The sequence below is a fragment of the Nelumbo lutea genome, chromosome 5, assembly GCF_056320005.1.
Source record: "Nelumbo lutea isolate HS-2025 chromosome 5, American lotus-T2T, whole genome shotgun sequence".
NCBI lineage: Eukaryota > Viridiplantae > Streptophyta > Magnoliopsida > Proteales > Nelumbonaceae > Nelumbo > Nelumbo lutea.
This window is the reverse complement of record NC_142688.1, coordinates 25,717,007-25,744,491: the sequence shown is the minus strand read 5'-3', so window position 1 is coordinate 25,744,491 and position 27,485 is coordinate 25,717,007. Positions and strand designations below refer to the sequence as shown.

The window sequence follows — 27,485 nt, the reverse complement described above, 5'->3', positions numbered from 1 at the left end:
AATTAATTTTAAAAATTTCAATAATAGTAATGTAATCTCCAATAATTATTGAAAGTTTTATATTAAATAACTTAACAAAATAAATTTATACATACTTATTGAAAATACATTTATCACAAAAGAAAATAAATATTAATTTTAGTATATATAATTATATAATGAATATAGATTAAGAGTTTAAAATTATTATAAATAAATATTATTTTTTTGAAAGATTTTTTCTCAAATTATTACTTGATATAAGTAAAATTAATTATTTATATTATTATGTAAAATTATTAAATTATTATTAATTTCAATATCATGTTATAACTACTTTTCTACTTTTTAGATTTTTATTTTAAATTTATTACATAATTTATTTATTTTAACTATTTAAAATATAGTTATGTTAAATATTTTATTATTTAAACTATTTAGTTATTTAAATACTTAAATAGTATGTAAAGTATTTAAATTTTAAAATATTAATTATTTGTTGAATTTAATATTCCATAAAGTCATAATTTATATTATGATTACATAATTTCATTATTAAATTTGTAATATATTAAATTATTATTCATTTAAATATTTTGTTATAATTATTTTTCTACTTTGAAGATTTTTTTTTAAATTTATTACATTATTTCGTTATTTTAACTATTTAAAATCTAGTTTTAATAAATATTTAGTTATTTAAATATTTAATTAATCTGAAGAATTTTTAATTTTTGTGTTATTTAAATTTTATTTATTTAAAGCTATTACATAATATTAAATATTTAAAAAACATTTAAATTGATAATATAGAAAAACATAATTTAAATTGTTATTAAATAATTTTGTGATATATTTTATAAAATATGAAATTATTTTTTGTGTTTTTAATAAATATTTTAGTTATATTATAATTTTGTTAGAATATTTAAATAATTCTTAAATTTTTAATCCATAGTTTCTTTAAATTGATATAGATAAAAGGTATGGGAGAGGATAAATAGGAATTAGAGATAATTTAGGAGAAAAACTCTCTACTAAATTAGAGATAATTTTGGAGATAAATTGGAATTAGAGATAATTTAGAAAATAAATAGGAATTAGTGATAATTTTGGAAGTAGTGGGGATAGTGGGGGAGGTAGTTTAGGAAGAATTTTAGGAGAAGAGATTATTTAGGCTATTGCGAAAGTGCATCTATTGGTTGTTTAAAAATGACATGGAATTAAAAAATAAAAAATTTTAAAAATAAGAAAATAAATAAATAGCTTCTCTCAAAGCAGAGACATGCTGATATGGCAGGACCAATTTAATATATATATATATATATATATAAGAAGAATACATTGGGTTGGGATTTGAGAACAACCCTGTTCAGTCAAAATTGGAGATAACAGTATATGTATCGGTCAGTAAGAAGAGAATCAGGCAAGTCAATATGTGTAAGTGGTTTCTTGATCAGACATATATAAAATTCGAATAATTTTCGTCAGCTTTCATGAGCCATTCAAGCGACGGGTGAAGGCGATGAAGGCTTCTTCCTTGCATGGAATCGTCAAACCACCCATTGGAGGATGATCAAATCCAAACTCTTCCTCTGCGTGAGAAAGTAAGTCTTCGAACAAAGGATGATTTATGTATGAAATTGGAACCACGAATCGCTTCTTCTGGGTCTGCCCAATATAAACTGCAGCGTGGCCTTTTGGGACATTCACGGCTGCTCTGGTTGGAAGAGACCGTCGGAGAATTTGCTTAGCCTGTACAACTCCAGGTAAACGATTCGCCATTTTCTACGAACCATAAGAGAATAATACAACTCCCAAACAGCCAAACTCCAAAGGTCTTGGAAGAAGGAAATTAAGAATTGTGGATGCCTTGTTCTTGTTGCAAAACGTAAATCTTAGGATATGCTAATTTGAGAGTATTTAAAAATAAGTGTTTATTTGGATCATTAAGCATTTATTGGTATTTGAAAAATAAGTTCAAGTGTTTATTTTAAAAATAAGAATTTATTTTTTAAGCTTAAATTTTCAGTTTTTTTAAGTGTTTATATAATAAGAACTTATTCAATTTTTTTTTTCTAAAATTATCTCTAATTAAAATTTAAAATACCACTTATGAAGTTATCCCTAGTTGAATTTTATAAAAATATTTTTATGAAAACACTTTTACAAAAATATTTTTTATAAAAACACTTTTAAAAAATATTTTTATAAAAATATTTTACTATTAATTATTGTTCATGAATTAATGATCCAATCATGTTCATGTATTAATTGGCGGGTTACACCAGATGCTTTAACGGCCCACACACGTGGAAATATCTGACACTTCCATGAATATATGAGGCTGGTATCGGTCAATGCTCCCAGTTTTGGATGCCAAATTGTTTGGCTGGTTTGCCATTAATTTCTCTAATTTTACTTTATATAGCAGGGACCGTGTGATGTACAGGTTTTCTTGATAAAAAAATGAAATAATGAAGATTTATTTGATTATTATTATTATTATTATTATTATTATTATTATTATTATTATTATTATTATTATTATTATTATTTTCTTATTATTTTATATTTATTATTATTTTATAATAATTGTTTTTACTATTATTTTGTTATATTATCTTTATTCTTTTATTATTTCAATATTATTTTATATTATTATTATTATTACTACTATTATTACTAATACTTTTATTATTAATTTATTATTATTATTATTTTGTTACAACCGTACAATACACAGTTATTATCATAATCATGTAGCATACGGGTCTTGATTGGCTCGTTTTAAAACGGTTAACAGTGAACCCGTTTATGTGAAACGGGTCCAATAAAAGAAGGGCTATATTAGGTCCGTTTTGGTCGTCTTCTTCACCCGGTCGTTAAAACGGGTGTCGCGTTGACCCAGATCAATTTTTTCACTGTTGTTAATTCTTTTTACTTGTTTTTTATTAATATTTGTTCTTTCAAAATCATCGCATTTGGAAGAGTTTGCAACCTGTTGAAACTTCACTTTATAAGAATCCGAAACTTGGAAGAGTTTGCAACTAGAAAAATCTGTTCAACCAAAGCTGCAACTTTTGAAAAGACTGAAACCTTGATGCAAACATGTAAGCAAATCTGTTCATTCAAGAAAAACATTAGATGGGTTTCAGATGTTGAAAGGCTAAAATGTTTGAAACTTGTGGCTGAACTTGCAAAGTTGCAATGACTGAAATGGTTATGAGAAGATGTGAGGTTGGGTTTGAGAGGAAGAAGACGTTCAGTTGCAATGACCGAACCCAAGTTCGGTTTGAATGTTTACTGAGATGTTGGGAATCAAGTTCGGTTTGGTTGTGAGACATTTGGGCTCCCAAAGGTATCTTTGGGAATCCGAACCCAAATCCTACGTCGCACTGGGAACATTTCCAGTGTTCTAGTTATTAGTTATTATTCATGGGAGATGTGCACGTACGGCGCCATTTGTGAGGATCAGATCCCGTCTTGTAGTTATTAAGCTTAACTTGATGATTGTATTCACAGATTCATTAAATTGAGCAATGTGCCAGGTCCGCATAGAGTTTGGATGAATTGGAGACAAAATCATACACACTTGGCTGAACTATCAATCATAGTTGAACACACCAATGCTTATTGTGGGCCCATAACACGGCCTGCAGCCCACTTGGTCTAGGCCCGTCGCATGGCACAGGCCTATACAGGCTCGACTGAATCATTCTTACTAATATTGTCAAAGCTAATAGAAAAAAATTATTTTCAATTCGATAAATATGTAAACTATTTAAAATACTTGTAGTAATAATTGGGCCATGGCCATTCAAGCCTAGTAAAACTGAAAATTGTTTTATGTAAAAAACACTTTTCATCAATAAAATGGCCAGTAACACACATATAACTTATATTAAATCTAGATGTCCAAATATTAGAAGTAATTGCAATTTTAGAATTAAGATTTGATAGCATAGAAATTAAATTTTGTTTATATGAATAAAAAAATTTTAATGCATTTGTTCTAATAGTATTTTTAGATTTTTTTTTTAAATTGTAGATTTACAAATCTACATAAAAATTTTTCAAGTTTAGTTTCTTCAGCTAATAAAAATAGATGTTCAACATGCACAATATATTTTATTAACTCTTGCCTCATTTTTTCTTGGAAATATTTAAAAGTACCAAAAATCTCATTTCCTATTTGTGATTGTGATGTTTCTTTCCTTTCTTCTTCTTCTTCTTCTTCTTCTTCTTCTTCTTCTTCTTCTTTCATCATATGACATCTCAAATGTTTGTCCAAGTGGCCAGTACCACCACTACTACTGTAGCTAAAGTCACTCATACATTTTTTACAAATGACTCTCTTTCCCTTCCCCTCAACATCCTCTATTTTAAATATTGTCCAAACCAAGCTAATCAACCTAGTGTTCGTTTTCTTCCCCTACATCTAGTAAAGTACTAGGGGTGGGAATGTTAGCAATATCAGCACTAACACTATCATATTGTGACTAAACATTGACCTTGTTGACATTAACCACGTTGTGGAATTGGTGTCGAGAGTGAGAGGAGGAGCCAACCATTTTTTTAATTATAAAAAAAAAAATTAATTTAATTGCACTTACCCGGATTATCGGTTTAGAATCTCAACTTGATTTTAACGATTGATGCCTTCAAGTCTCCCAAATTGCTAACTTTAGATACCCGAGTAAGCCTTCTTCTTGTTGAATCAAGTTGAGAATAGGAGAGCATAGAGAGTATGAGAATATAAATGTATGATGTATGAGAGGTTGAGATTTGAGAGAGTATAAGCGAGTATGAGGATTGGTGTGATGAAAATGATGATGTTGCGCGATCCGGTCACTCCTAGCTAGCACTTGCGTGGCTCCTGAGAGGTATCTGAGATGAGAGGAAAGAGGAAGAATTCCCGGGGGGTTTCCCGGCGGGAACACTCCGATGATTAAGTCAGTACTATGTGCAAGAAGAGAAGGAAAATGGAAGGCTAAGAGTGAAGGTTGCGCAAGTGATTCGAATATACCTTGTTCCTTGGGAATGATCCCCTTATAACCGAATTCCATTGCTTTAGGCCCTTTGACTTCTGACAGGGCAGGTATAACCACCACTGTCAGCCTGCCACAGTTGTTACAGGCAAGACTGAGGTGGCACGCGCGGGGCCATCATTGCAGGGTACGTGCCTGTCAGGCGCAAGACACCTTTCTGAAGGTGACATGTGCGGCACTATCTGACGAGGGACATGTCTGCTATCCATAGATTCGTCGGGTACGACAGTCGAGCAGGAAGCTTTCCTGTGGTATACCGAACTACCCTTCTGCGAATCACCATGAGCTGGGCTGTCTCTTGAGCGACGAGCTGCTTGTAGCAGGTTATGCCGAGCTGGCTGACCTGAGGTGTCCATGCCTTGGGGTGTCCAGAGATGGATCAGTGCGTTCTTGCCTGGGAGTGGCCCGAGGTCCATTGGGGGGAGCTCGGGCCTTAAGAGAGGTCAGGACATCCCGAACTCGGGATGTCCCGAAGTGCCTTAACCCTAGGGAGGAGGTGCAGGTAAGGCGGCTCCCGGCGAGTAGTTTACTCGCCAAGTTGCCGAGCTGTACTCGATGGGACTTTCCCTCCGAGTTGTGTTCACGCTCGTTGCGCTGTCATGCTGAGTCACTGTTTGAGCAAGGTCACGCCCACGTGTACCCATGCTGCGAAGTCGGGCCAAATCACCCTCCCTCAATTGCCCCCCACTCCCCGCACTGGCGGCAATGACCCAACGCGGGGAGGTCATGACACACCGAGTGGATTTGGCATTGGTATTTATGCCGCTTTGTCGCGCACTCTGTCTAGCTGGACCGGTTTGACCAAAAAAGGTCCTAAGTCATGTTTGGAATACGCACAGATCTCACGTGATTTGGATTCGCGGACGTAAAAAACGCGCTAAACCGCTTTTGCCTCGAGGAACCCGCAACTATGGCTATAAATAGGGGGACCTTCGGCCATTTTCTTCGCCAAAAAGTTCTTGTCATCAGTGTTTGAGCTCGCGCCGGGGGTTTCTTAGCTCGGGTCTTCTAGTTCGTCTTGTTCTCCTAGTCCGGTTGCATTTCTTTTGGTGAGTTCTCCCGAGCTTCCTTCCCTTTTTCAATTTGTTTCTTCCCTCTAGTCTGCTATGTTGTCTAGCGTAGACAACCTTATCGACGAGCCTGAGGTAGGCACCTCGGCTCAGGGTGGCCCTTCTACTGCTTAGCCATCTGAAGTTCGGGTAGCTTCGGGTCATCTGGCGTCCGCCTCCCACCGAGGTCGGGAGCCAGACCAGTTCGGCCCTTCCATAATGACCTCGGAGAGGTTTCAGAACCTCATACAGAGGTTCTGCCTCCCTAAGGAATATTTGCATAGCCTTTCCATCGGCAACTTCCCATGGGAGCACGGTCCTAATGAGATCGTGATCTTCAGGGAGAAAATGATAGCCGAGCTCCAACTTCCTCTTCACCCTTTGATCGATGAGGTGTTGGTACACTTCAACATTACCCTGGACCAACTCCACCCAAACTCCATAGGAATGTGGTGGGGTCCATCTCTCTTTGCTTTGACCATTCCCTCTCCCTAGATTTAGATATTCTCAACACTATTTTGGCTATAAAGAAGAACGTACGGGTGCTCTCCCCGGGCATAGGCGATTCTACTACTTGTCCCCCCGCCAGGGTTTTAAACTCATGCACAAGCTCCCTAGCAAAGTCCCAACTTGGAAGCGGGACTACTTCGTAGTCCAGAGTAGTACGGGGTGGCCCTTCCCCACCGATTGGAGGATATCCGTTCAAGACCCCGGTGCCATCCTAGACGGGAAGACCAAAAAGGTGCTCCAGTCACTGGCTCAGCTCGGGTTGGATTATAAAGACTTCACTTCACTTCAGGTTACTGTTGTCATGTTTTGCTACAGGTCCCATGGAGGTGGAGAGAATAGACAACCATAAGCTCTTCCGCCAGATGAAGAGAAAGAAACGCGTAGCCAAGAAGGCACGCGTTGAGTCCCCGCGAGCTTCAGCCGAGGCCCAACCTCCACAGACTTCATCTCTGGGGGCCGAGGTGGCAGCGAAGCCTGTCATCAATTTGGAAGGAGAGGCGGTGCCTCGGGGGCCCGAGGTGGTAGCGGAGCCTACTGTTAGGCCCACTGAACCTGCTGCCAAGCCTACTGAGCCTGCTGTTGAGAATGCTGCCGAGGCTCGTGCTGCAGAAGCTGCTGCTGGGGCTCATCCTGCCAAGGTGGCCGCCGAGGCCTCTGAGAGTTCCACTCACGACGTGGAGATGACGACATCCAGCTCAGAGGGCCAGGGGAGTCAAACTGTTCTGAACCCCTAGTGTAGCCTGGAGAAGAGCAAGCTGGCTGCATACTCGAGGGAGGTCAGTGAGTGGGCCGAACTCACTCCTGGTCAGCTCAGTGCCCGAGCTACCACTCATACTATGGTGGTGAGTCTCTCTTTTCTTTTCTTTTTTCTATTTTTCTTTTGGTTTCCCTTTTGACCAGTTTCCCTTTTGTAGGTGAACACTGCCATTCGTGCCTTGATTCTTTAATCAGATCGGCACCTGAGGCGGGCTCTGGAGGATGAGAAGTTGTCTCGAGCAGCCCATACTGAGTTGAGGGCAGCTCGCTGCCAGGTCCACCACCTGGAGAGTGACGCATCGGCTCAAAAGAGCTTCATCGAGGTGTTAATGGAAGAGAAGGGGGAGGTAGCCCGAGACAAGGACAAGCTGAGGGCCGAGGTGAACAGTCTCAAGGTCGGTCAAGAGGCCTTAGGGCTTGAGGTGAACAGCTTCAAGGCTGAGCGGGACGCCTTGAAGCTCAAGGTGCAAGGCCTCAAGGCGGCGAAGGGGAAGCTGGAGCATGAATTGGAGTACCTCCAGGAACACATAAGAGAGAAGATTGCAATCTTCGAGGGTGCTCTCGAGGAGGCCAAGACTTAGGCCGCCCTTGACTACGTCAATTCTTCAAGGTTCGACGACATGATGACGGAGGCCTACCATAAGGGCTTCAAGCTTAGTCGGTGGCTAATCAGGCATCTCTACCCCGACCTGGATACGAGCACCATCACCACTTCGCGGATCACTTACGACATCGTGCGTCAGTCCAAAGATGATCCAGATTCTGAAGATGAGGGCGCCTAAGATGAGGCAGAGGATGTTGGCCCAGTTACTGCCCCCGAGGAGATCCCTAACAGAGGCGACGAGCTTCCAAAGTAGTTTGCTCCCGTATTTGTAAACTTAATCTTCCCCCTTTTTCTTTCTTGTAACCAAGACGTTCTTTAATGGAGTTATTGTAATGGATCTTCTGCAATGAAAATATTTTTTCTTTTTGCCAAAAGTTTGTGCAACTTATTTTGTCGAAGTGGTCATTCACTCCGAGCTGTTAGCCTACCGTATTGAACTTTCGAAGTGGGTGTTCTTAATTGGCCATCGTGGCCCCGAACTGTTTAGTAGGGGTAGCCTTGTGTATGTTAGGGTGAGGGATATAGTAGGGCGCATGCCTGACCTGTCTGCACCCGAGGTAGCCTGCTATCAGTTGTCCTTACGGCTTTAACTCTTCGCATGCCAGGGCAGGCTATTTGTCGTAAGGTTCGTGCCCGAGCCGCCTACACCTCAGGTGCTGCAAGTACTTAGTTCGTGCTGATGGGGCAACTTAACTTTGTATTCTGTCGAGGTTCCTTCATTGGCTTGGCGTTTCAGCCCTTAGGCTGGAGGAGTGGCTCGTGGCCCACTCTCGAAGTCTGCCCACGCCATAGAGGCGACTGGGTCTTGTTGTGCCGAGGTAATATTAGCTCGGTATTCTGGCACTTAGGCTTTGGGAGTGGCTCGTGGCCTACTCAATTCTTACAGATAGTATTGTCTTAGGTTGACAATATTCCATGCCCGAGGTACTTGTTTCCCTTCGAGGGTCTCGAGCTCGTAAGTTCCTTCCCCGAGCACTCGCTTCACTCGGTAGGGACCTTCCCAGTTGGACCCGAGCTTGCTAGCGCCGGGCTCAGGTACCATAACTTTACGAAGGACCAGGTCGCCAACACAGAGGTTTCGCCTCCTAACCCTGGCGTTATAGTACCGAGCTACTCTCTGCTGGTAGGCTACAGTCCTGATGTACGCAAGGTCCCTTACTTTGTCGAGTAGATCGAGGTTGGTACGTAGCTCATCTTCGCTTGTCTAATCACTATATGCTTCTAGTCGTAGCGTAGGTACTTCGATCTCTAGAGGGATCACTGCTTCGGTGCCGTAGGTGAGATTGAAGGGTGTTTCTCCCATGACGGTCTTCTCCGTGGTCCGGTATGCCCATATAACGCTGGGTAACTCATCTGCCCACAACCCTTTAGCTCGGTTCAGCCGAGCCTTCAGTCCATGGAGGATGGCTCTGTTTGTGACTTCTGTCTGACCGTTTGCTTGAGGGTGTGTGACTGAAGTAAAATCCTGTCGGATTCCCATGTCTTGGTACCAGCTTGGAATTTAATGTCCTCGAACTACTTGCCGTTGTCAAAAATCAATACCCGAGGTAACCCAAAATGGCACACGATGTTCTTCCAAAAGAAGTTTTGGATGTTTTGGACTGTGATCGTTACAAGGGGTTCCGCTTCTACCCACTTGGTGAAGTAGTCCACTGCTACTACTAAGAATTTCCTCCCACCCATTGCTGGCGGGAATGGCCCGAGTAGATCGATGCCCCATTGTGCAAAGGGCCACGGGCTAGTGAGATACTTGAGGTTGTTAGTGGGTTGGTGGTGAATATTGGCATGCCTCTGGCATTTGTCGCATTTTCTAACAAACTCAATAGCATCCGCTTTCATTGTTGGCCAATAATACCACTATCGAAGCACCTTCTGAGCGAGGGCTTTACCCCCCAAGTGTCCACCGCACAACCCCTCATGATTGTCGTAGAGTACGAGCTCGACTTCGGTGGGTCGCAAGCAACACAGGTAGGAGAGCATGTAAGATCTCCGGTATAGCCATTTGTCTATCATGATGTATTTGGCTACCTAGCGCTGTACACTTCTGGCTGCATTGCGATCTGCAGGGAGGGTCTCGTGTAACAAGAAGCTCACGAGCGGGTCAATCCAACTCAGCTCTACTTGAATGACGGGAGCGACCTCCTCTATCCCCTGAGAATGCTAGGCCGAGGCAAGTCCTCTATGTACACGGTTCTCATGGTGATGTCACTGGCGCTGGCTAATCTGGACAGGGCATCGGCCTCAGCGTTCTCCAACTTTGGCTAAGTAGGCAATCATGGTTGGTTCGCGAGCTTCGTACTCGCCGGTGACCTGGTTGACCACAAGCTAGGAGTTCCTAGAGATAACAATGTGCTTGGCTTTTACTTCTCTAGCTAGAGCTAGTCCAACTATCAACGCCTCGTACTCCACTTCATTGTTAGATGCCGCGAACTCGAAGCATAGCATGCACTCCAGTTTCATGCCACTTGGGCCGTGCAAAACTATTCTGGCTCCGCTGCCCTACTGGTTCGAGGAGCCATCTATGTGAAGGATCCAAGGCTCCTCATCCCAGCTCGGGCTTGGCTGAACTAGGAGAGATGCCACACTGGTTGCTACCTCACACGGCTCAGACTCGACTGGCCTAGGAGCTTCGGGCTCACCTGAGTTGGGAGCCTTGTGCTCAACCGGCCTGGGGGCTTCGGAGCTGAATGTGCACTCGACGATGAAATCTGCTAAGGCTTGGGCCTTAATGGCAATTTGCGGCTTGTACTGGAGATCATACTCGCTGAGCTCAACGGCCCACTTCATTAGCTGACCAGAGACCACGAGCTTAAGTAAGACTTGCCTCAGAGGTTTGTTAGTGAGAACGATAACAGTGTGAGCCTGGAAGTACGGGCGGAGCTTCCGAGCTGCAATTACTAGTGCGTATGCTAGCTTTTCTATCTCTGGGTATCTCGTCTCTACTCCCTACAATACCTTACTAACATAATAGATGGGTTGTTGAACCTGATCTACCTCTTTTATTAGTACCGAACTGACCACTTCGTCTCTTGCCAAGAGGTACAATCCTAAAACATCGCCCTCCTCGAGCAGGGTTAAGATCAGCACACTAGCGAGGTATTTCTTGAGCTCGTCAAACACGAGCTGACAGTCTTGGGTCCATTCGAACCCTTTGCTCTTAATTGCCTTGAAGAACGACAGATAGTGATCCGCCAATTTGGACATGAAGCGGCTCAAGGCGGCTATGCGGCCATTCAACCTCTGAACCTCCTTCAACTTTCGGGGTGGTCTCATATCTAAAATGGCCTTAATCTTATCCGGGTTGGCTTCAATGCCGTGTCGATTAACGATGTATCCTATGAACTTGCCCGAGGTCACACCAAATACACATTTGTTTGAGTTCAATCTCATATTAAACTTACGCAGAATTGCAAAAACATAATGCAAATCTTGTATTAATTCATGTGAGAATTGAGTTTTGATGACCATGTCGTCTACATAGCATTCTACTTTTTTGCCGATTATTGGCGCAAACAATTTATTTACAAGCCTTTGAAAGGTTGCCCCTGCGTTTTTCAACCCGAAGGGCATGACCTTGTAATAGTACAGGCCGAATTCCGTGATGAAGGCAGTCTTTTCTTTGTCTGCCAGGTCCATCTTGATTTGGTTATAGCCCGAATAGGCATCCAAGAAACTTAGCAACTCATGCCCTAAGGCCGCGTCCACCAAACGGTCAATTTTGGGGAACGGAAAGCTATTTTTTGCGCAAGCCCGGTTCAGGTTGGTGTAGTTGACGCACATGCGTCACTTGCCGTTGGCCTTCTTTACAAGGACGGGGTTGGCTACCCAGCTCGGGTAGTGAACTTCTCTTATGAAGTTAGCTGCGAGGAGTCTCGACCTCCTCGTCGACTGCTTTCCACCGCTCTGAGGCTAGGTTGCGTTTCTTCTATCTAACGGGCCTAACTACAAGGTCAGTATTTAGCTGTGAGTTATAAGGTCGGGGTTTGTACCGGGCATCTCTGCCGCGGACCATGCAAAAATATCCAAATTTTGAAGTAAGAAACTTGCCCGTTCAGATCGTAGAGATTCCTGGATGGAAGCGCTGATTTGAAGTGTCCGAGCTAGGTTTGCCGCTGAGGTTAGGATTGCAACAGCTTCTTCTATGGGCGCGGCTCGTTCTTCGCCTTGCTCTGTAGGTCGCTCCAGTTCGAGGTCGTTGGCTACCTTGGTCTTTCCCTTCAGGACGGTGATATAGCATTTACGGGACTCGAGCTGATTGCCCCGCGCTACCCCCACACCGAAGTCTGTAGGGAACTTCATAGTCAGATGGTAGGTGGAGACCACCGCCCACAGGACATGGGTGATCGGTTGACCTATTATGGCATTGTAGGGGGAGGGGGTCGCAACCACCAGGAAGTCGTGTTTGAATCTGACCACACAAGGCCATGTGCCAGCCTCCACAGGTACTGTTATTTTCCCAAGGGGTTGGACTTCTTCTCTACTGAAACCCACCAAAAGAGTGTCTGTAGGCTTCAGGTCGTCTCTCTGCAATTGAAGCTGGTCGAACACAGCTTTGAAGAGGATGTTGGCCGAGCTGCCTGAGTCGACGAGTATGCACCTGACCTCAAAGTTGTTGATTCTTAGCTATATTACGAGTGCGTAATTGTGGGGATAGTGGACCCCTCGTGCATTATCTTCTGTGAAGAAAATTGGTTCTTCCATCCTCGGCCGCTTTGGGAGTTCTGCTCCTCCCGGGTGGCCTCACGAACTGATGTTTGAGCTGTTGCTAAAGTGCAACCCGCAACGATTGATCCTCCCACTATCATGTGGATGGCCCCCGAACTGGCCTCTCCTCTGGAGGCTGCCTCTACGGTTGTTCGGCTAGCCTGCTGTTGGACTCGGGAGCATCCTTACCGTGCTCTCCTTGCCGACCTGTTTTATTACTATTGTTATTATTATTTTGAACAAAGTTTCTCAAATATCCGCAACGGATGATCTCCTCTATCTCGTCACAGAGGTTTTTACAACTCTTGGTACTGTGACCGTGATCTTTGTGAAAATTGCAATATAGACTCTTATTTCTTTCATTGGGATTCTCTCTCAAACGGGCTGGCCATTTCACGTACAGGGCGTCCTTGATCGCCATCAGGATTTTGGCCCGCTTTGCGTTCAGTGGGGTGTAATCAACTCGGTCCACTACAGGAGCTCAGAACAATTGACCCGACTTTGCCCCCCGAATCGTATTCTTTTTCTTTCGACTGTCCCCTTGACTGGAGGGCTCTCCTTCCCTCTTTCTTTTTTCAGGTGCACCCTCGCCCTTCTGGTTTATCTCCTCTTTGGTGGCTATGAACCTATCCGCGAGCTTCAAAAACTCGGTTATGGTCGCTGGCTAGTTGACCACCATGTGCCATTTGAACTCTTTGTGTGTCACGACTTTCTTGGCTGCTGCAAGGCGTACGACGGGGTCCGGGCGCGATATCTTCATACAAGCATCGTTGAACCGCTTGATATAGCCCCGGATGAACTCTTCCTCTCTTTGCACTATGTTGAGGAGGCTTTCTTCAATTCGCGGGCACCGTTTGCTAGTGACGAAGTGGGACGTGTAGGCTTGTGTGAATTGCGCCCAACTTCTTATCGACCCAGGTGCCAAGTTCCGGTACCATGTGCGGGTTGCTCCCCTAAAAGTAGTGGAAAAGGCCACACACATGCACGACTCACTGGCTCTCGCCAGGTGCATCAGTGACTAAAAGGCATCTACGTGGTCATTTGGGTCGAACGACCTGTCATACTTGTCAAGAGGGGGGAGCTTGAAGTCTTTGGGCATTGGGATTGCCTGAAGTTCAGAAGACAGGGGGGATGGAACTGAGAGGAGGGGAGCTTTGACTTCGGTCGAGCTTACCTCTTCTTTGCCCCCGAGACCGAGCAAATCGCAGGTAATAGATCGGTGAGCTCGACGACGGCGTCTCTGCTTCTTGGTGGGCTCGGCATTCGTACTGCTCACCTCTGTGCTTTCCGGAATGGTTTGTTCAGGAAGTAGCTTGGTCTGCTGGTGATGGCTGCGGACAGAGGGGTCCTATTTGGAGTCTGTTGCCAGGATCTCGAACCGGTTCTCAAAGAGCGGGGTTTCAAGCTTTGACTGCCGAGGTGATGTAGACCTGGCGAGTTGGGGTCCTCCCGACTTGTCCTCCCACGGCGAGACTGGGGTAGCTGGTCTCTCTCGTCTGCCATAAGGGGGAGGCCTGGTTTTTTGGGAGGTTTTGAGGGGCCTCTCCTTGGCCAGAAGGGCACTCGTACTGGTGGCGTGACTTAGCTTGCTGCGAGGCTGGGTGCCGGGGCGGGAATTGCGGCTACTAAAGCTGAGGTTGAGGCAGCTGGTGGAACTACTACTGATACTGATACTGGGAGACCTGGTGCAGTACGTGTTGTTGATAGAGCTGAAATTGTTGGAACTGTTGCATTTGGGCCTGCATGACCCGCATGCACTACATCAAGTCCTTTAGTTGGTTCGGGCTGGCCGCTGGGGGCACGACTGAAGGTTCAGTGAACATCGTTCCGACTGTAGTAGAGAGTGGGGCGATGATAGGTACCACTGTGAGAGGCACATTCAAGCTGGGGATTCCGTCCGCCGAGAGGGGGACGATGAACTGTCCGATGCAGACAGTAGGAACCTGGGGTTGTTCCCTAGAGTTATCCATTTCCGTGCTTTGTCCAACGTTGCTAGAGGAAGCCATGAGTGTTGGATTTTTTCAAGGAAGAAAAGAACTATGAAAGTTTAGGGAGAAAGGCCTTTTGAAGTGATTCCCATAGATGATGTCAAATGATGTTGCGCGATCCGGTCACTCCTAGCTGGCACTCGCGTGGCTCCTGAGAGGTACCTGAGACGAGAGGAAAGAGGAAGAACTCCCAGGGGTGTTTCTCAGTAGGAACACTCCAATGATTAAGTCAGTACTGTGTGGAAGAAGAGAAGGAAAACAGAAGGCTAAGAGTGAAGGTTGCACAAGTGATTCGAAGAAACCTTGTTCCTTGAGAACGATCCCCTTATAACCGAATTCAATTGCTTCAGACCCTCTGACTTCTGACAGGGCAGGTAAAACCACCACTATCAGCCTGCCACAACCGTTACAGGCAAGGCTGAGGTGGCACGCACGGGGCCGTCGTTGTGGGGTACGTGCCTGTCAGGTGCGAGACACCTTTCTGAAGGTGACAGGCGCGACGCTATCTAACGAGGGACATGTCTGCTATCCACATATTTGTCGGGTACGGTGGTCGAACAGGAAGATTTCCTATGGTATACTGAACTGCCCTTCCGTGAATCACCCTGAGCTGGGCTGTCTCTTGAGTGACGAGTTGCCTGTAGTAGGTTATGCCGAGCTGGCTGACCCGAGGTGTCCATGCCTCGGGGTGTCCAGAGATGGATTGGTGCATTCTTGCCTGGGAGTGGCCTGAGGTCCATTCGGGGGAGCTCGGGCCTTAAGAGTGGTCAGGACGTCTTGAACTCGAGATGTCCCGAAGTGCCTTAACCTCGGGGAGGAGGTGTAGGTAAGGCGGCTCCCGGCGAGTACCCGCCGAGTTGCCGAGCTGTACTCGGTGGGACTTTCCCTCCGAGTCGTGTTCACGCTCGTTGCGCTGTCATGCTGAGTCACTGTTTGAGCAAGGTCACGCCCACGTGTGCCCGTGCTGCGAGGTTGAGCCAAAGCACCCTCCATCAGTGGAGGATAAGGCTATTTTTAGGAATTGAAAATAATTTAATTTCCTAAAGTACCCTAAAAACTAGCCATTTTTTAGTTGTTAGGAGGGGTATTTTTGTCATTATAAAGTCATTTATCACTTTATCTAAATACCCCTTAAACTAGCTGTTATATAATTGTTGGGGGCATTATTGTCATTTTATCTCCTCCAAAGCCAAAATACATAAATACCCCCCATATAGATGTTGGGGGGTGGTATTTCTAATAACCCCCCTAAAAAGTTGAAATTAGTCGTTGGGGGGGTGGGGTCTCCAACGACTATTTCTTTGGGCGGGCCACGCTCGAGGGCCTATGGGTCGGGCAGTGTCGCGGGCCATGCCAGCCCAACCAGCAAACTTGAAAACCCAAGCTCGTCATGACCCATACAATCATGTTGGATTGCGGGCGACACAACCCGATTTACACCTCTATAAATCTTATGCATTAATTGCATGGTATAGAACATATAAGAGATGGTCGTCCTAGACCAACATCTAGGTCTGTCAATTGGACAGGATTTGGTCCAATCCAGTCCAGTCCAACATTGGTCCATTTACAAATGGATTGGACCAAATCCCATACAAACCGAATCCAATCCTGTCCAGTCCAATTGAAATGCAAATTGATCGGATTGAACCCAATCCAGCCCTAAAATAATGAAGAGAAACAAAATGTTTTCCAATAAAAATAATACTCAATAAAGAATAAATTATTTCCCTAATTTCTCAAAAAGTAAATAAAATGGTTTTCATTTCCATCTACATTTAAACACCAAAAAAAAATCATTTCCTAAAGAAATTGTTCATATCAAGAGGATTACAAACTGACTGAAATCATCTGCAACAAAATGACTTATATTACATGTGAACAAAGTGACTTATATTACATCTGCTGCAAAGTGACTGACATTATCTCCATCTGCTGCAAAGTGACTGAAATTATCTCCATCTGCAACAAAATGGTTTGTCAGAAAATAATCCCCTCTATTGCTTGCTGTCACAATAAGAACATGATATTATATTACAAAGTGACTGAAATCATATGCAACAAAAGAAGAAAAACTACTGATATAAAATAAATCAAACAAAATTAGAATTTTTAGGAATTCTTTATTCGTTTTAAGAAGTTTGTGAGGTCACATGTGAACAGAAAGATCATGGCAGGATTTATTTCTGGCATTCCAATGAGCATTGGCCACCAGGGATGCATGCAGAGCCATTGGCTTACACAACGGGGACAAATGCCAACTCATGACCACCAAAATTATGCAGACATTATCTTAAATCAGGGTAGGCTAAACACAGTCACAGGGGCGATCCATGTCCAACCACACCATTTCAGAGAGGTGAGAGCATGTTTAAGCATTGATCATTTTTTCCTAATACACATTAAAACAGTAGTTAAAAGAGCTTCTCAACAATTCTCAACAAGGAGTGTTTGCCATTGTACTCCTGATTGGAGATGAATACACTATTGCAATACTTGCAGGATAGGATGCAGATTCAAATTACTCATTCCATGGCCATCATTCAAATTACAAGGGCGGAAATGCTCTCTAATTGGTGTAGAGACTATACCACCCTAAAAACCAATAAACATATACCTGATTCTTTTTCATAAATCAACGAAGGTTCAGCTAACAATTAAAAACTGGTAGGGCTGTTACAAGGTCATGAATCCTCATGAATGCTTTCTCTTTCATTTTTAATACTATCTTCTTTGTTTCACCAATGACAAAGTGACTTAGTAGTGTAACACATTTTAAAAAATCTGCCATCAATTCTGCATAATTTAGGGGCTCTTTGGCATCATTGCCGTTTTCTAGAGCAATGGTGCCACATCAGCGCCACATCGGAAAAAACAGTGCTCCAGGAAATGAGCATTTGTTTGGAACTGTTTTTCCATAAAAAATGGTGCTCTAAGCCATGCCTCGGAAATTGGGAAGCCATGGCTTGGAGCAATGCCAAATTTGGCATTTCTTGGAGCTACAGCTTTGCTGCCAACAGGGCAGTGATGTGGCATTGGATAATGGGTACCAGTGCTGAAAACGTTTCCTGGAGCAATGGTACCAAAGAGAAAAATTACTGTTGCTCCAGAAAACGTCCTACCTGGCAGCAATGATTCAGAAAACAGTGCCGCAACTGCAGCATCGATGCCAAATATATACTTAATTGTTCAGCAAGAAATTGCTTCTAATACATAATATTGTACAACTTCACAAACACTTGTTTCAGTTTGAACTCTTGTGGAATTTGTTAACTAGTAATCCATTAATTATGAAATTGTTTCAGTTCTACTTTACAAGGTTTTCCTCCAAAAGGGCATTCACAAACAGTGTTCATGCACATGGTTCACATTATGAACTCCTCAGTGTCTTTTGGATGGTTTACTAGTTCTTCCATAACAAGATGTTAATCTGAAAATATGCTATTCATTAGTCAAAATCATCATATGGACCCAAACAAAAAGTTTAAACAAAATAAAAAAATTATTTTGATACAAGGCTTTCTTATTAGGAACCATTACTTATCCTATCTTTACTACTAAAAAAATGAAAAATAGATAACACTAGCTGATAAAAAAATAGATAATACTATAAAAAATTAAATCTATAAAGTGATCTTACCCTATCTTTAATTATCTCTACCATATATGTACTTAAAAAAATAGAATTTAAAACTTGTATACAAGAAGCCTAAAATGATAAAATTAAGTTTGACTTGGAAGTGAAAAATCTACATACAATCCAATCCACTATGGACCAGATTGGTCTGTTCAACTTCCACCGGATTGCACCAGTCCAATCCAATCCACTGTCTTATTGGACAGATCAACTTGGAATGGATTGGACTGGTCCAATCCATTGTCTTATTGGACTATTCAACCTGGACTGGATTGGACTGGTCCAACTCAATCCACTATCTTATTGGATTGTTCAACCTAGACCTGATTGGACTTGTCCAATCCAATCTATTGACTTATTGGACTTTCCAACTTGTTCAAATTGGTTTTAATTCAATTCAGATTGTGTCCAACCCAAACATGGTCCCTTGAGAACCCCAATCTTATCTTCTATCAATAGACTAATTGGTTCAACCCAACCCAATCCAATATAAACCATTATAAATGGACTAGGTCAAATATTTTATAAAAAATATTATTAGAGAAAAAAAATACCTGTGAAGCAAAAATGTCCAAATTAAATGCATGACATATGTTCCAATATCTTGAAACAAATCATTTGCTTAGTCAAATTAGATAAATACAAATATTTTGCAAATCAAATAAGGTAATTGTAGACCATTTTCCATAACTTACATGTTCGGTTAGTGTCAGTTGTAGAAGCTACACATATAGGGGAGGTAGCAGTGGCTTCAAGATCCAATTTTAAGACATAATAATGCACAACCAAAAACACATATTAGAAACAAAACGTATAAATAAACCAAAACATATAGGAGAGAGAACTGCTTCAAGATCTAACCATGTTTTGTATCTTGGTTAGCTTCTTTCTAGATACTTTTTCAATCAGTCTAATTAAGGCTTGATTTCTTTTCATTATTCTTTGGTTCTAGTCCCTCATTTTACCCATTTGGTTTTTCTAGCTTCATGATTCATTTTCAATGTGTTAGAACTAAAAGCATGCATAAGATTATAAATTCAATTTAGAGATTTCTTTGGCTTTGGACTTTTGTAGTTAATGAAACACCTCCAAACCATAATACCTGCTATCATTTTAGTAGGAATGGCAATAGGGTGGGGCGGGACCGGGTTTTACTTACACCTTACCCGATTTTGACTTCAAATTCCCCACCCCGTACCCGCCTTGAACCCTGATGGGGCTAAAAATCCTAACCCCATCCCCGACTCCGCGGGGAACGGGGATCCCTGACTTTGCCCCACCCCACCCCGATCATTCTTACTTGTATACTTATTAATTTATTTTTTTAGTTTTTTTGAAGTCTACCTAAAACTATTTTATATTATTTAATATAGTATAGTATAGTATAATATGATATATATTAGCATAAAATATATATATATATATATATATATATATATATATATATTATATTATGCTATATAATATGGTTGGGTCGGGGTTGGGGTGGACAAAATACCATCCCTGCCTCGTCCCTGACCCTAGAGTTTAGGATTTTCTCCGAACCAGCCCAAACCCTGACTAGTACAAAAAAACCCGCCCCGATTGTGGTGGAGCCCCATAGGGATAGGTCAAATTTCCATCTCTACATTTAATTTCATTTTTGCTTTATGTCATTTTATTTATAGGGGTGATAATAGCTATATTTGATGTTCCTAGGGCCTTAGCAACAACTTAGATTGAAAAACTATAATTCAAATGCTTTTTTTTTTTTTTTAATTTGATTGATTCAAATATCCTCGTATTGATTGTATGACATTTAACTAATAGTAATAACTTAGAGGAGTTGTCCATGTCACTTCCATACTTGACAAGCATAAATTATCCAAATGGAAAAAGGCTAATATTATTAGTAACTCAACATCAAATTGGTCTGAAGGCCATTTACTTCTTTTAACCGCGATGCTTGCCTTTTGATGGTCTGCGTTTTGGCAGCTTTCGATTGGCAGGTGACTCGGATGCCTAGCTGAACAATTCTTGTCTGGAATGTAGCTTGGATGCCTAGCTGAATGATTTCTAGATGGAAGGTGGCTCGGACGCCTAGCTGAATGGTGACAAGATGGAAGGTGGCTCCAACACCTAGATGAATGGTGACGAATTAGAAGGTGGTTCTGACACCTAGCTGAAGGTGGCAAGCTGCATAGTTTACTGGTGCAACCTACAAGGAAACAATGTTAGAGTGCCTGGGCTTCTCTACCAGGGGTGGGCACTTGTGAGAGAGCTGAAAGTAAGAGAGCTAGAGAGCTACATTGCCCATATACCTTCTAAGGTTGGAGGTAAGTCCTTTATATAGGAATTGTTTGGCGTGGGCATCACACACCACATCCAAGATCTCTGGGAAGACGTGACTGGTTTGAAGTCCTCGGAGGTAGTTGTGCATGTAGGCCGACTTTTGCGACTTACTTGGTTTCCTTCGGAACATTCGGTGTGAGAACTAACTTTCGAGAGACCTGGGAGTGACGGGATGCATGTAGAGTTGGTCGGCGAGCACGTCTCGCAGATCACCACTTGGACCTCAATCAGGTCGGCAAGCCTTCGAGGGAGGTCGCTCTTCACGTCGAGGTCACTTTGGCCGGTACTGATGAGGTACCATAGGTCGGCCCTGGACGAGGTGCTACTAGCTTCCTTGAGTTATGGACGAGGTTGCGAGCTAGATTTCCACTAGGTTGGCGGTGGAGGTAGGTCGCCAGGTCGGTAGCAGAGGTAGGTCACCAAGTCGGTGGAAGAGGCAGGTTTTCAGGTTGGTGGCAGAGGCAGGTCCCCAGGTCGACGATAAAGGTAGGTCGCTAGTTCGGCGGCGGAGGCAGGTCACCATCTGGGACTCCATCATTTTGGCTAAGGCAAGTCATTGCCTAGGTGATGCTGAGATGTCATCCAACTGTTCTACGATGCCATGTGCCATGATGTCAGTGGAGGGCCAAATCTGCCCTCATCACCTTTCTCCAGTGTGGTACCTAGAAGCTGTTCTCTAACTCCATGCAAAAGGCTCTAAACAATACTGAGTAATGCCTATATGGTTATTTAATGGCTATATTTCCCTACTAATATTGTCATCCAGCCAAATAGGCCAGCTCAAATGCTCAAGGAATTATCAACAATGCATAAATGAGGGCTGAGATTTCTGCTAATGTCCCCTGCTTTTCACTACTTGATTTAGCTAGATAGATGAAGCAACGATAAAGAATCCACCAGGAATGTCAGTGATCTTTTCTCATGAAGAACCAAAAGCAGCCACAAAGGTTTTACATAAAGCTTATAGATAGAGAAAACTATTAGGACTTCATTTTAATTTCTATGAAATGATTTTTCTAAGGCTACGTTTGGTTTGAAGGAAAAAGTAGGGAATGGAAGGAAAAGGTAGGGAAACCTTCACAAAACATCTATAGGTTTTTCTACCTTTTCCTACTTTTTCCCTTAAACCAAACATAACCTAAGAGGTCCTCGATGTAACTGTGGTGAAATGTTGAAAATATTCATCCAGCTACAGTCGCTGTTATTGGAAAATTAGTAGGTTCAGTGTCACAAAGAGAATGAGTCAGCATGTGATTTTAGTGTTGAGAAATGTATTTTAGTTCCCAGGTCAACTGGTAATATGCCAAATCCATGGAACTTCTAGATGGTCATGCTTCTAGTACTAGACACAGGAAATTTCAAGAGTAACTAGGTTCAGGCAGTACTCACGAAATTTCTTCATGTAAGAAGTATTTCAAGAGTAACTTCAAGAGATTGGTTCATGTGAAAAGAATTGTTGATCCAGGAAATTTCTTCAGAGATGAGCAAAGCATTCCATCAATTCCATCATGGAGATCTTGATTTTTTTTTTCTTTTCTGAAAGTAAACAGATCTTGATTTGGATACATCTATAGCTTCTATAATGAAGTAAGTGTATGCATTTTGTATCTTCATCTTTTCTCTTGTATCTTCATCTGAGAGATTAGTAAGTAGAGCATTCAAGTTTTCCCCAGTTTAGGAACAAAAGTTGAAACCAAAACCAAAAACAATACAAAAACTAAACTGTTTGGAATGACAGAGGAGAGGGAAAATACCTAAACGAGTGAGGAGTCTACCACTGGATAGAGAGAGAGAGAGAGACGAGATAAATATCCACAGGAGAGACTGGAGAGTGTCGTTGGTCGACGGATAACAGTAGAACCGCTGGATAACACTATTCGCTAGAGAGAGAGAGACGAGAGAAAACAACTGGAGAGAGGAGAATGTCACTGGAAGTACTGTCGGAGTTTGAAGAATACCACCTCCGGAGAGAAACCTTCTTCTTCATTCAATTGTCAGAGGGAGCGGTGGAGACATGGAGTGCTAGGTCTTTAAAGAAATTTTTGCAGAAAGTTCAAACTTCAAACGAAATGAAATGGACCACGGCTTTGTCCAAATTTGGTCCACATTATATATGGACAACTTAAATTTGGACAGGTCCGAGTCCATACAATTATTCAGACTATCTGGTCCGTCCATAACACCTTCGCACCTTCGGATTAAACGGGATCCAACTTGAAACTGGTCCATTAACACCCCTGCCAATATCCAAGGCTCCAATATTGATGATGATCACTTTTCCACTTTTCATCTTTTCATTTTCTCTTGCCCGTGTATATATATCAAAACACAAACACAAGGTTAAATACAGGGTAGAAAAGGGATAAATATCTGGTATCAATCTCCAAGACCATTCTTTGGCACCAAAAACCAGTTTTCAGCTTTGGAGAAGACAGATGAGTTGTTGATAGATGCCAAAGGCTACATATACCGAAATCACATGTTGTCATGTTGGCCTGGTAAATCATGAACCAATTATCATTGTCAAAGTTGAACAACTAAAAGTTTTGATAGATGATGGTTCGAATGGTCCAGATAGGCACAACGTTGTTAAGTACCCGTAACGAGCACTTAAAAAATTTTTTACACCTTTCCCTTAAATTAGAAACCATTTTTCGCAGTTGTCATAATATTTATAATTATTCATTGGATGTGCTTACCATATTGTGCTTATTTAGATCCAGTCCCTGGTTTAAGCACAATATTAGATAGCTCCCTTCGCAACTTTCATGACCAAACAGCTGTTTGGTTCCAATACTGAAAAATGTTGTTGGGTACATAAAATTTGTATAATGTTAATCAATTGATGATTAAATTTAATTAATGCAAACCATCTATGTTTCTGCTTAGCCTTATTTCAGACCAAGCGTGTTCTGATTTTCCTTGATAAAGAAAAACCATTTTAGGCATATCCATCTTAATTTTTAATTACTGAACTTGAATGGTTTTAAAAATATTGCAATAGGCATTGCATTATATCTATCTATCTATAATTTTTAATACATATTAAGGCAAATAAAGGAAATATGAGAATTGGGTTGGGATTTCTAATCCCACTGAGGTACAAAATGGGGATGGGGATGGGGTAGTATCTGAGTTCAGGATAAAAAACAGGATATGCAAAACCCAGTCCCACCCTGCTTCGTTGCCATACAATGCCATGCCTAACAGAGTAAAAGGGTCCAAGTACATAAGAATCTTAAACAGAGCACCAACCAGTTTATCAAAAGTAAGCCCCAACCAGTTGTGTATATAATTTGATGAAGTGTGCAGGTTTCATTGTATAATTGCTCAAGTTGTATCTCAACAATCACATAATTGCTCAATTATGTATGCGTAATATTTCATTCAAGTTGTATTTCAATAAAGTGTGCCCTAAAGTTAGTAGGCCATAATGTCTAGCAAATAAATAAAACAATACAAAATTTCATTTCACAGGCTTTCATGAATTGGAAGGTGAAATCATGTGATCCTTCATCGCATTTGATCCTTGACATATCTCCAGCAAATTTAGGTGGTGTTTGGGAGTATTTTCTGATTTTGAATAGGGTTTTTTAGTTAGCACTTTTTGAACAAGCTCTTATTTAGATAAGCACATTTCAGTGTTTGGTGTAACATTCTAAAAGGGCTTTTCCAAAATATAAATGAGTTTCTTTTTTAAAAAGACATTTTGGTCGTATAATATGGGCTTTCGTTTTAAAGGCTTTTTGGTTGTGTAAAATGGGCTTCTTTTTTGAGAGGGGCTTCTCCAAAACGTAATAAGCAATAAGCCAAAATATTTGGCTATTTTCTAAATGTTTTTTTTTTTTTATGAAAAAGCACTTTTAGTTTTTTTTTTAACTATTAACAAACGCCCTCCATAAATAATGTTTTATATATCTTTCTAAAATTAATAAGGGTCCAAAGAATTTCATGCCTTGTGCTGAATCTGGATTGTCAAGCCATAATAAGCCATTTTTCGGACCATAATCTCAAGATAATAATATATATATATAGAAGGAGATATCTACAGAGGCCAAAGTCTCTCACCAAAGGCCTCACATGGAGTCTCTCCTCTCTAATACCTAAAAGTTCCATCAATTAATTAATAATTTTTATCTTAACATGGGAATTTAGTGTTCCAAGGAGGACCATAAAACAATATATATAGTCCAATTCAATGAACCGCGCGCCCATGGACCCTTAATGAGCTGTAAAGGAAGAAACAATTGATTAATTCTTCAAGGACAGTCACGGTACTCAGTACCCATTTTATTGATTAAATTCAGATACATGAATTTTTAAGTAAGATCTCTGATCTCTCTTGTCAAGTTTGAAATTAATAATTAATCAGAAATTCGGTTTCCACGCCTAATGCTTAATGTATCTCTGGTTCAGAAAATCTAGTTGAAATTTCTTTGTCAGGTACTTGTGTGGACCTTTATTCATGGTAGTCTTATATTATAAAAAATAAAATTATTTGATGTATAAGCTCAACTTCTCAAGTTGCGCTTCCATGCATTGTATCCTAAAACTGTAGGGCCAAATGTCTTGCGAGCTAGTAACATAAATCTGTTGACTCCACCAGTGGAAAGAGTATATGTACAAATGTGTACAGTCTGCAAATATATACAAAATATAAGGTTTTACATACTTCTTCCATACTGAGTCTAACTGTTTTGGTCCCTTATGAGTATATATACCCATCATATTTTTTCTGAACGTCTCTTTATAATATATAGAATCTATCAAACTAGGATTTATGTCTCTTTGCGTTTATTTAATTTGCTAATTAATCCCTTGTAAAAAAAAAAAAAAAATTATTTTTATCAAGCAAAATAAAATCCAATTTGTGGGCAATATTTACAACGTGAAATACATTTCTTGTTGCTGGTTCCAAAAATAAATCAAAATCATTTGGTTTGAAAATAGATTGTTTCTTAAAACAAAGATACAAAAAACATGTTCTTGATTGTGTGATTGCTTTCTGTTTTCAAAACTGAAACAAAAAACATGTTCTTAATCTAATTTTAAAAACATGTTATCATCTGATTATTTAACTTCATGTTCTATAAATCATATAATTTCTAGGGTAAATTTCTTAAATTATCCTTATGGTTTAGCTAAGTGACTAAGTGTTCCCTTACTGTTTAAATTGACTGACCCTACCCTTACTCTTTTTGACAATTGACTACCTCTACCCTTACCGTTTGTATCCATTAATATTCCATTAAATCGTAGATGACGTATATATTCTTTTTAAAACCCAAATTTACTCTTATCATCTTCTTCCTTTCAACGATAAACCAAACTGGTTCGATCCTTAACCTGCTGCTGCATTAGCCTCCACCTCCGGCTCTTCTCTCACACACTTCTCTCCTTCCCTTTTGTTTCTCTCTCTCTCTCCCCCCTTTGTTTCATCTCCGCTACTGTTTGGGTTCTCAATGTCAGAAAAGGGTTGTGGCCAAAACAGAGTTGTTTCGTCATTTCTGTGATGAGCAATGCATGAGGATTCTGTAGATCAGTAGTGATCTACAGCATTTGGGTTCGTCATTTTCTAGAGCGGTAGACCCAGAGGGCATATTCTTGACGGCAGAAGCATCATCGTCAACTGCAGAAGCACATGGCAGATTCTTGACGGCAAAAGCACAAGGAGGTCCAGACGGCCTTCGCCTTCGCCTTCTCCTTTTCCATTGTTGCAACCTTCCACCATGTTTTCTAGCACCAAATCAACCAAATGATTTGAATACGAAAGAATCGAAATCAGCCTTTTCCTATTGTTGCAACCTTCCACCAGCACCAAATCAACCAAATAATTTGAATATAAAGGAATCAAAATAAGCATTTTCCCATTGCCGCAACCTTCCACCATGTTCTCCAGCACCAAATCAGTCAAATGATTTGAATCGGTAAATTTAGAGGGCAGATTCTTGGTGGTAGAAGCATCACCGTCAACTGTTTGACTACGGACAGAAGCACAAGGAGGTCTAGGCGACCTTCGCATTCCTGGCAGAAGCACTCATCGGAAATCTTCTTTTCCCGTTCCTCACTTTCGCCTTCCTCTTTCGACGAGTACAAGGAGGTCCAGACGGCCTCGGTTGTCCGATGAAGTTCTTTTCCCATTCCTCACCTTTGCCTTCCTCTTCCGGCGAGCACAGGGAGGTCAAGCGGCCTCGGTGATCCGATGAAGTTCTTTTCCTATTCCTCACCTTCGCCTTCCTCTTCCTACGAGCATAGGAGGTCCAGGCGACCTCAGTGGTCCGATGAAGTTCAGTAGGTTATTTCAAGAGGCCCTGGAGACTAGTGGCTTTTGTTGATGTCACCAGTGCTATCCTTGAAGTGGAGTGTAGGTGTAGTGTCAATATGTCGCCGATGCTTATTTCATTGGTGTTTACTCCATTATAAAAAATCAGAAGAAAGAGGACAAATTAGAGTAGCGAACCCATATTTGAGATATGAGATCCGGTCATCATCTACCGTCCGGGTGAAGAAAATGAGAAGGAGAGGGAGAGATTCGATTAATTATAGTGAAGGGTAAAATAGTCTTTTTCACATTTCGGTTGATGCAAGTTAATGAATAAGAAGAATTAATCAATTGACAAAGACATTAAAGATATCATCAATCAATTTTTAAATTGTAGAGATACACTTAATCAATTAACTTAAGGGTAGTTTAAAAAATTTATCCTAATTTCTATATTAAAAAAATTGTTTTTATTCTAAAAGTAAAAACCAATATTTTGTTGGTTTTTGAAACAAAACCAACTTTCTTTTCCTTTTGAAAATAAAAACGGGTTAAATAACATATTTTTATTTTTGATGTGACAATTCAAAAAAAAAAAGGAAACAAACACATTC

At 41.3% G+C, this 27,485-nt stretch overlaps 1 protein-coding gene and 1 long non-coding RNA gene across 2 annotated transcripts; both read right to left on the bottom strand.

Annotated features, from left to right (window-relative positions):
* Nucleotides 1-1,273: 1,273 nt before the first annotated feature.
* Nucleotides 1,274-1,803, bottom strand: LOC148851151 (auxin-responsive protein SAUR24-like). The gene has a single exon (XM_088947387.1). The coding sequence runs from the start codon at nt 1,762-1,764 to the stop codon at nt 1,474-1,476; it is 291 nt and encodes a 96-aa protein (XP_088803513.1). The 5' UTR covers nt 1,765-1,803; the 3' UTR covers nt 1,274-1,473.
* Nucleotides 1,804-16,380: 14,577 nt separating this feature from the next.
* LOC148851150 (uncharacterized) lies at nt 16,381-22,655 on the bottom strand. The gene is made up of 3 exons (XR_016099780.1): nt 22,364-22,655; nt 18,974-19,027; nt 16,381-16,603 (listed from the first exon to the last, which is right to left on the bottom strand). It is a non-coding gene; the product is annotated as an uncharacterized LOC148851150 (long non-coding RNA).
* Between the last annotated feature and the right edge of the window lie 4,830 nt (nt 22,656-27,485).

Excerpts from the sequence above, each read along its gene's own strand:
- LOC148851151 (XM_088947387.1), bottom strand. The coding sequence starts at position 1,764 with ATGGCGAATCGTTTACCTGGAGTTGTACAGGCTAAGCAAATTCTCCGA.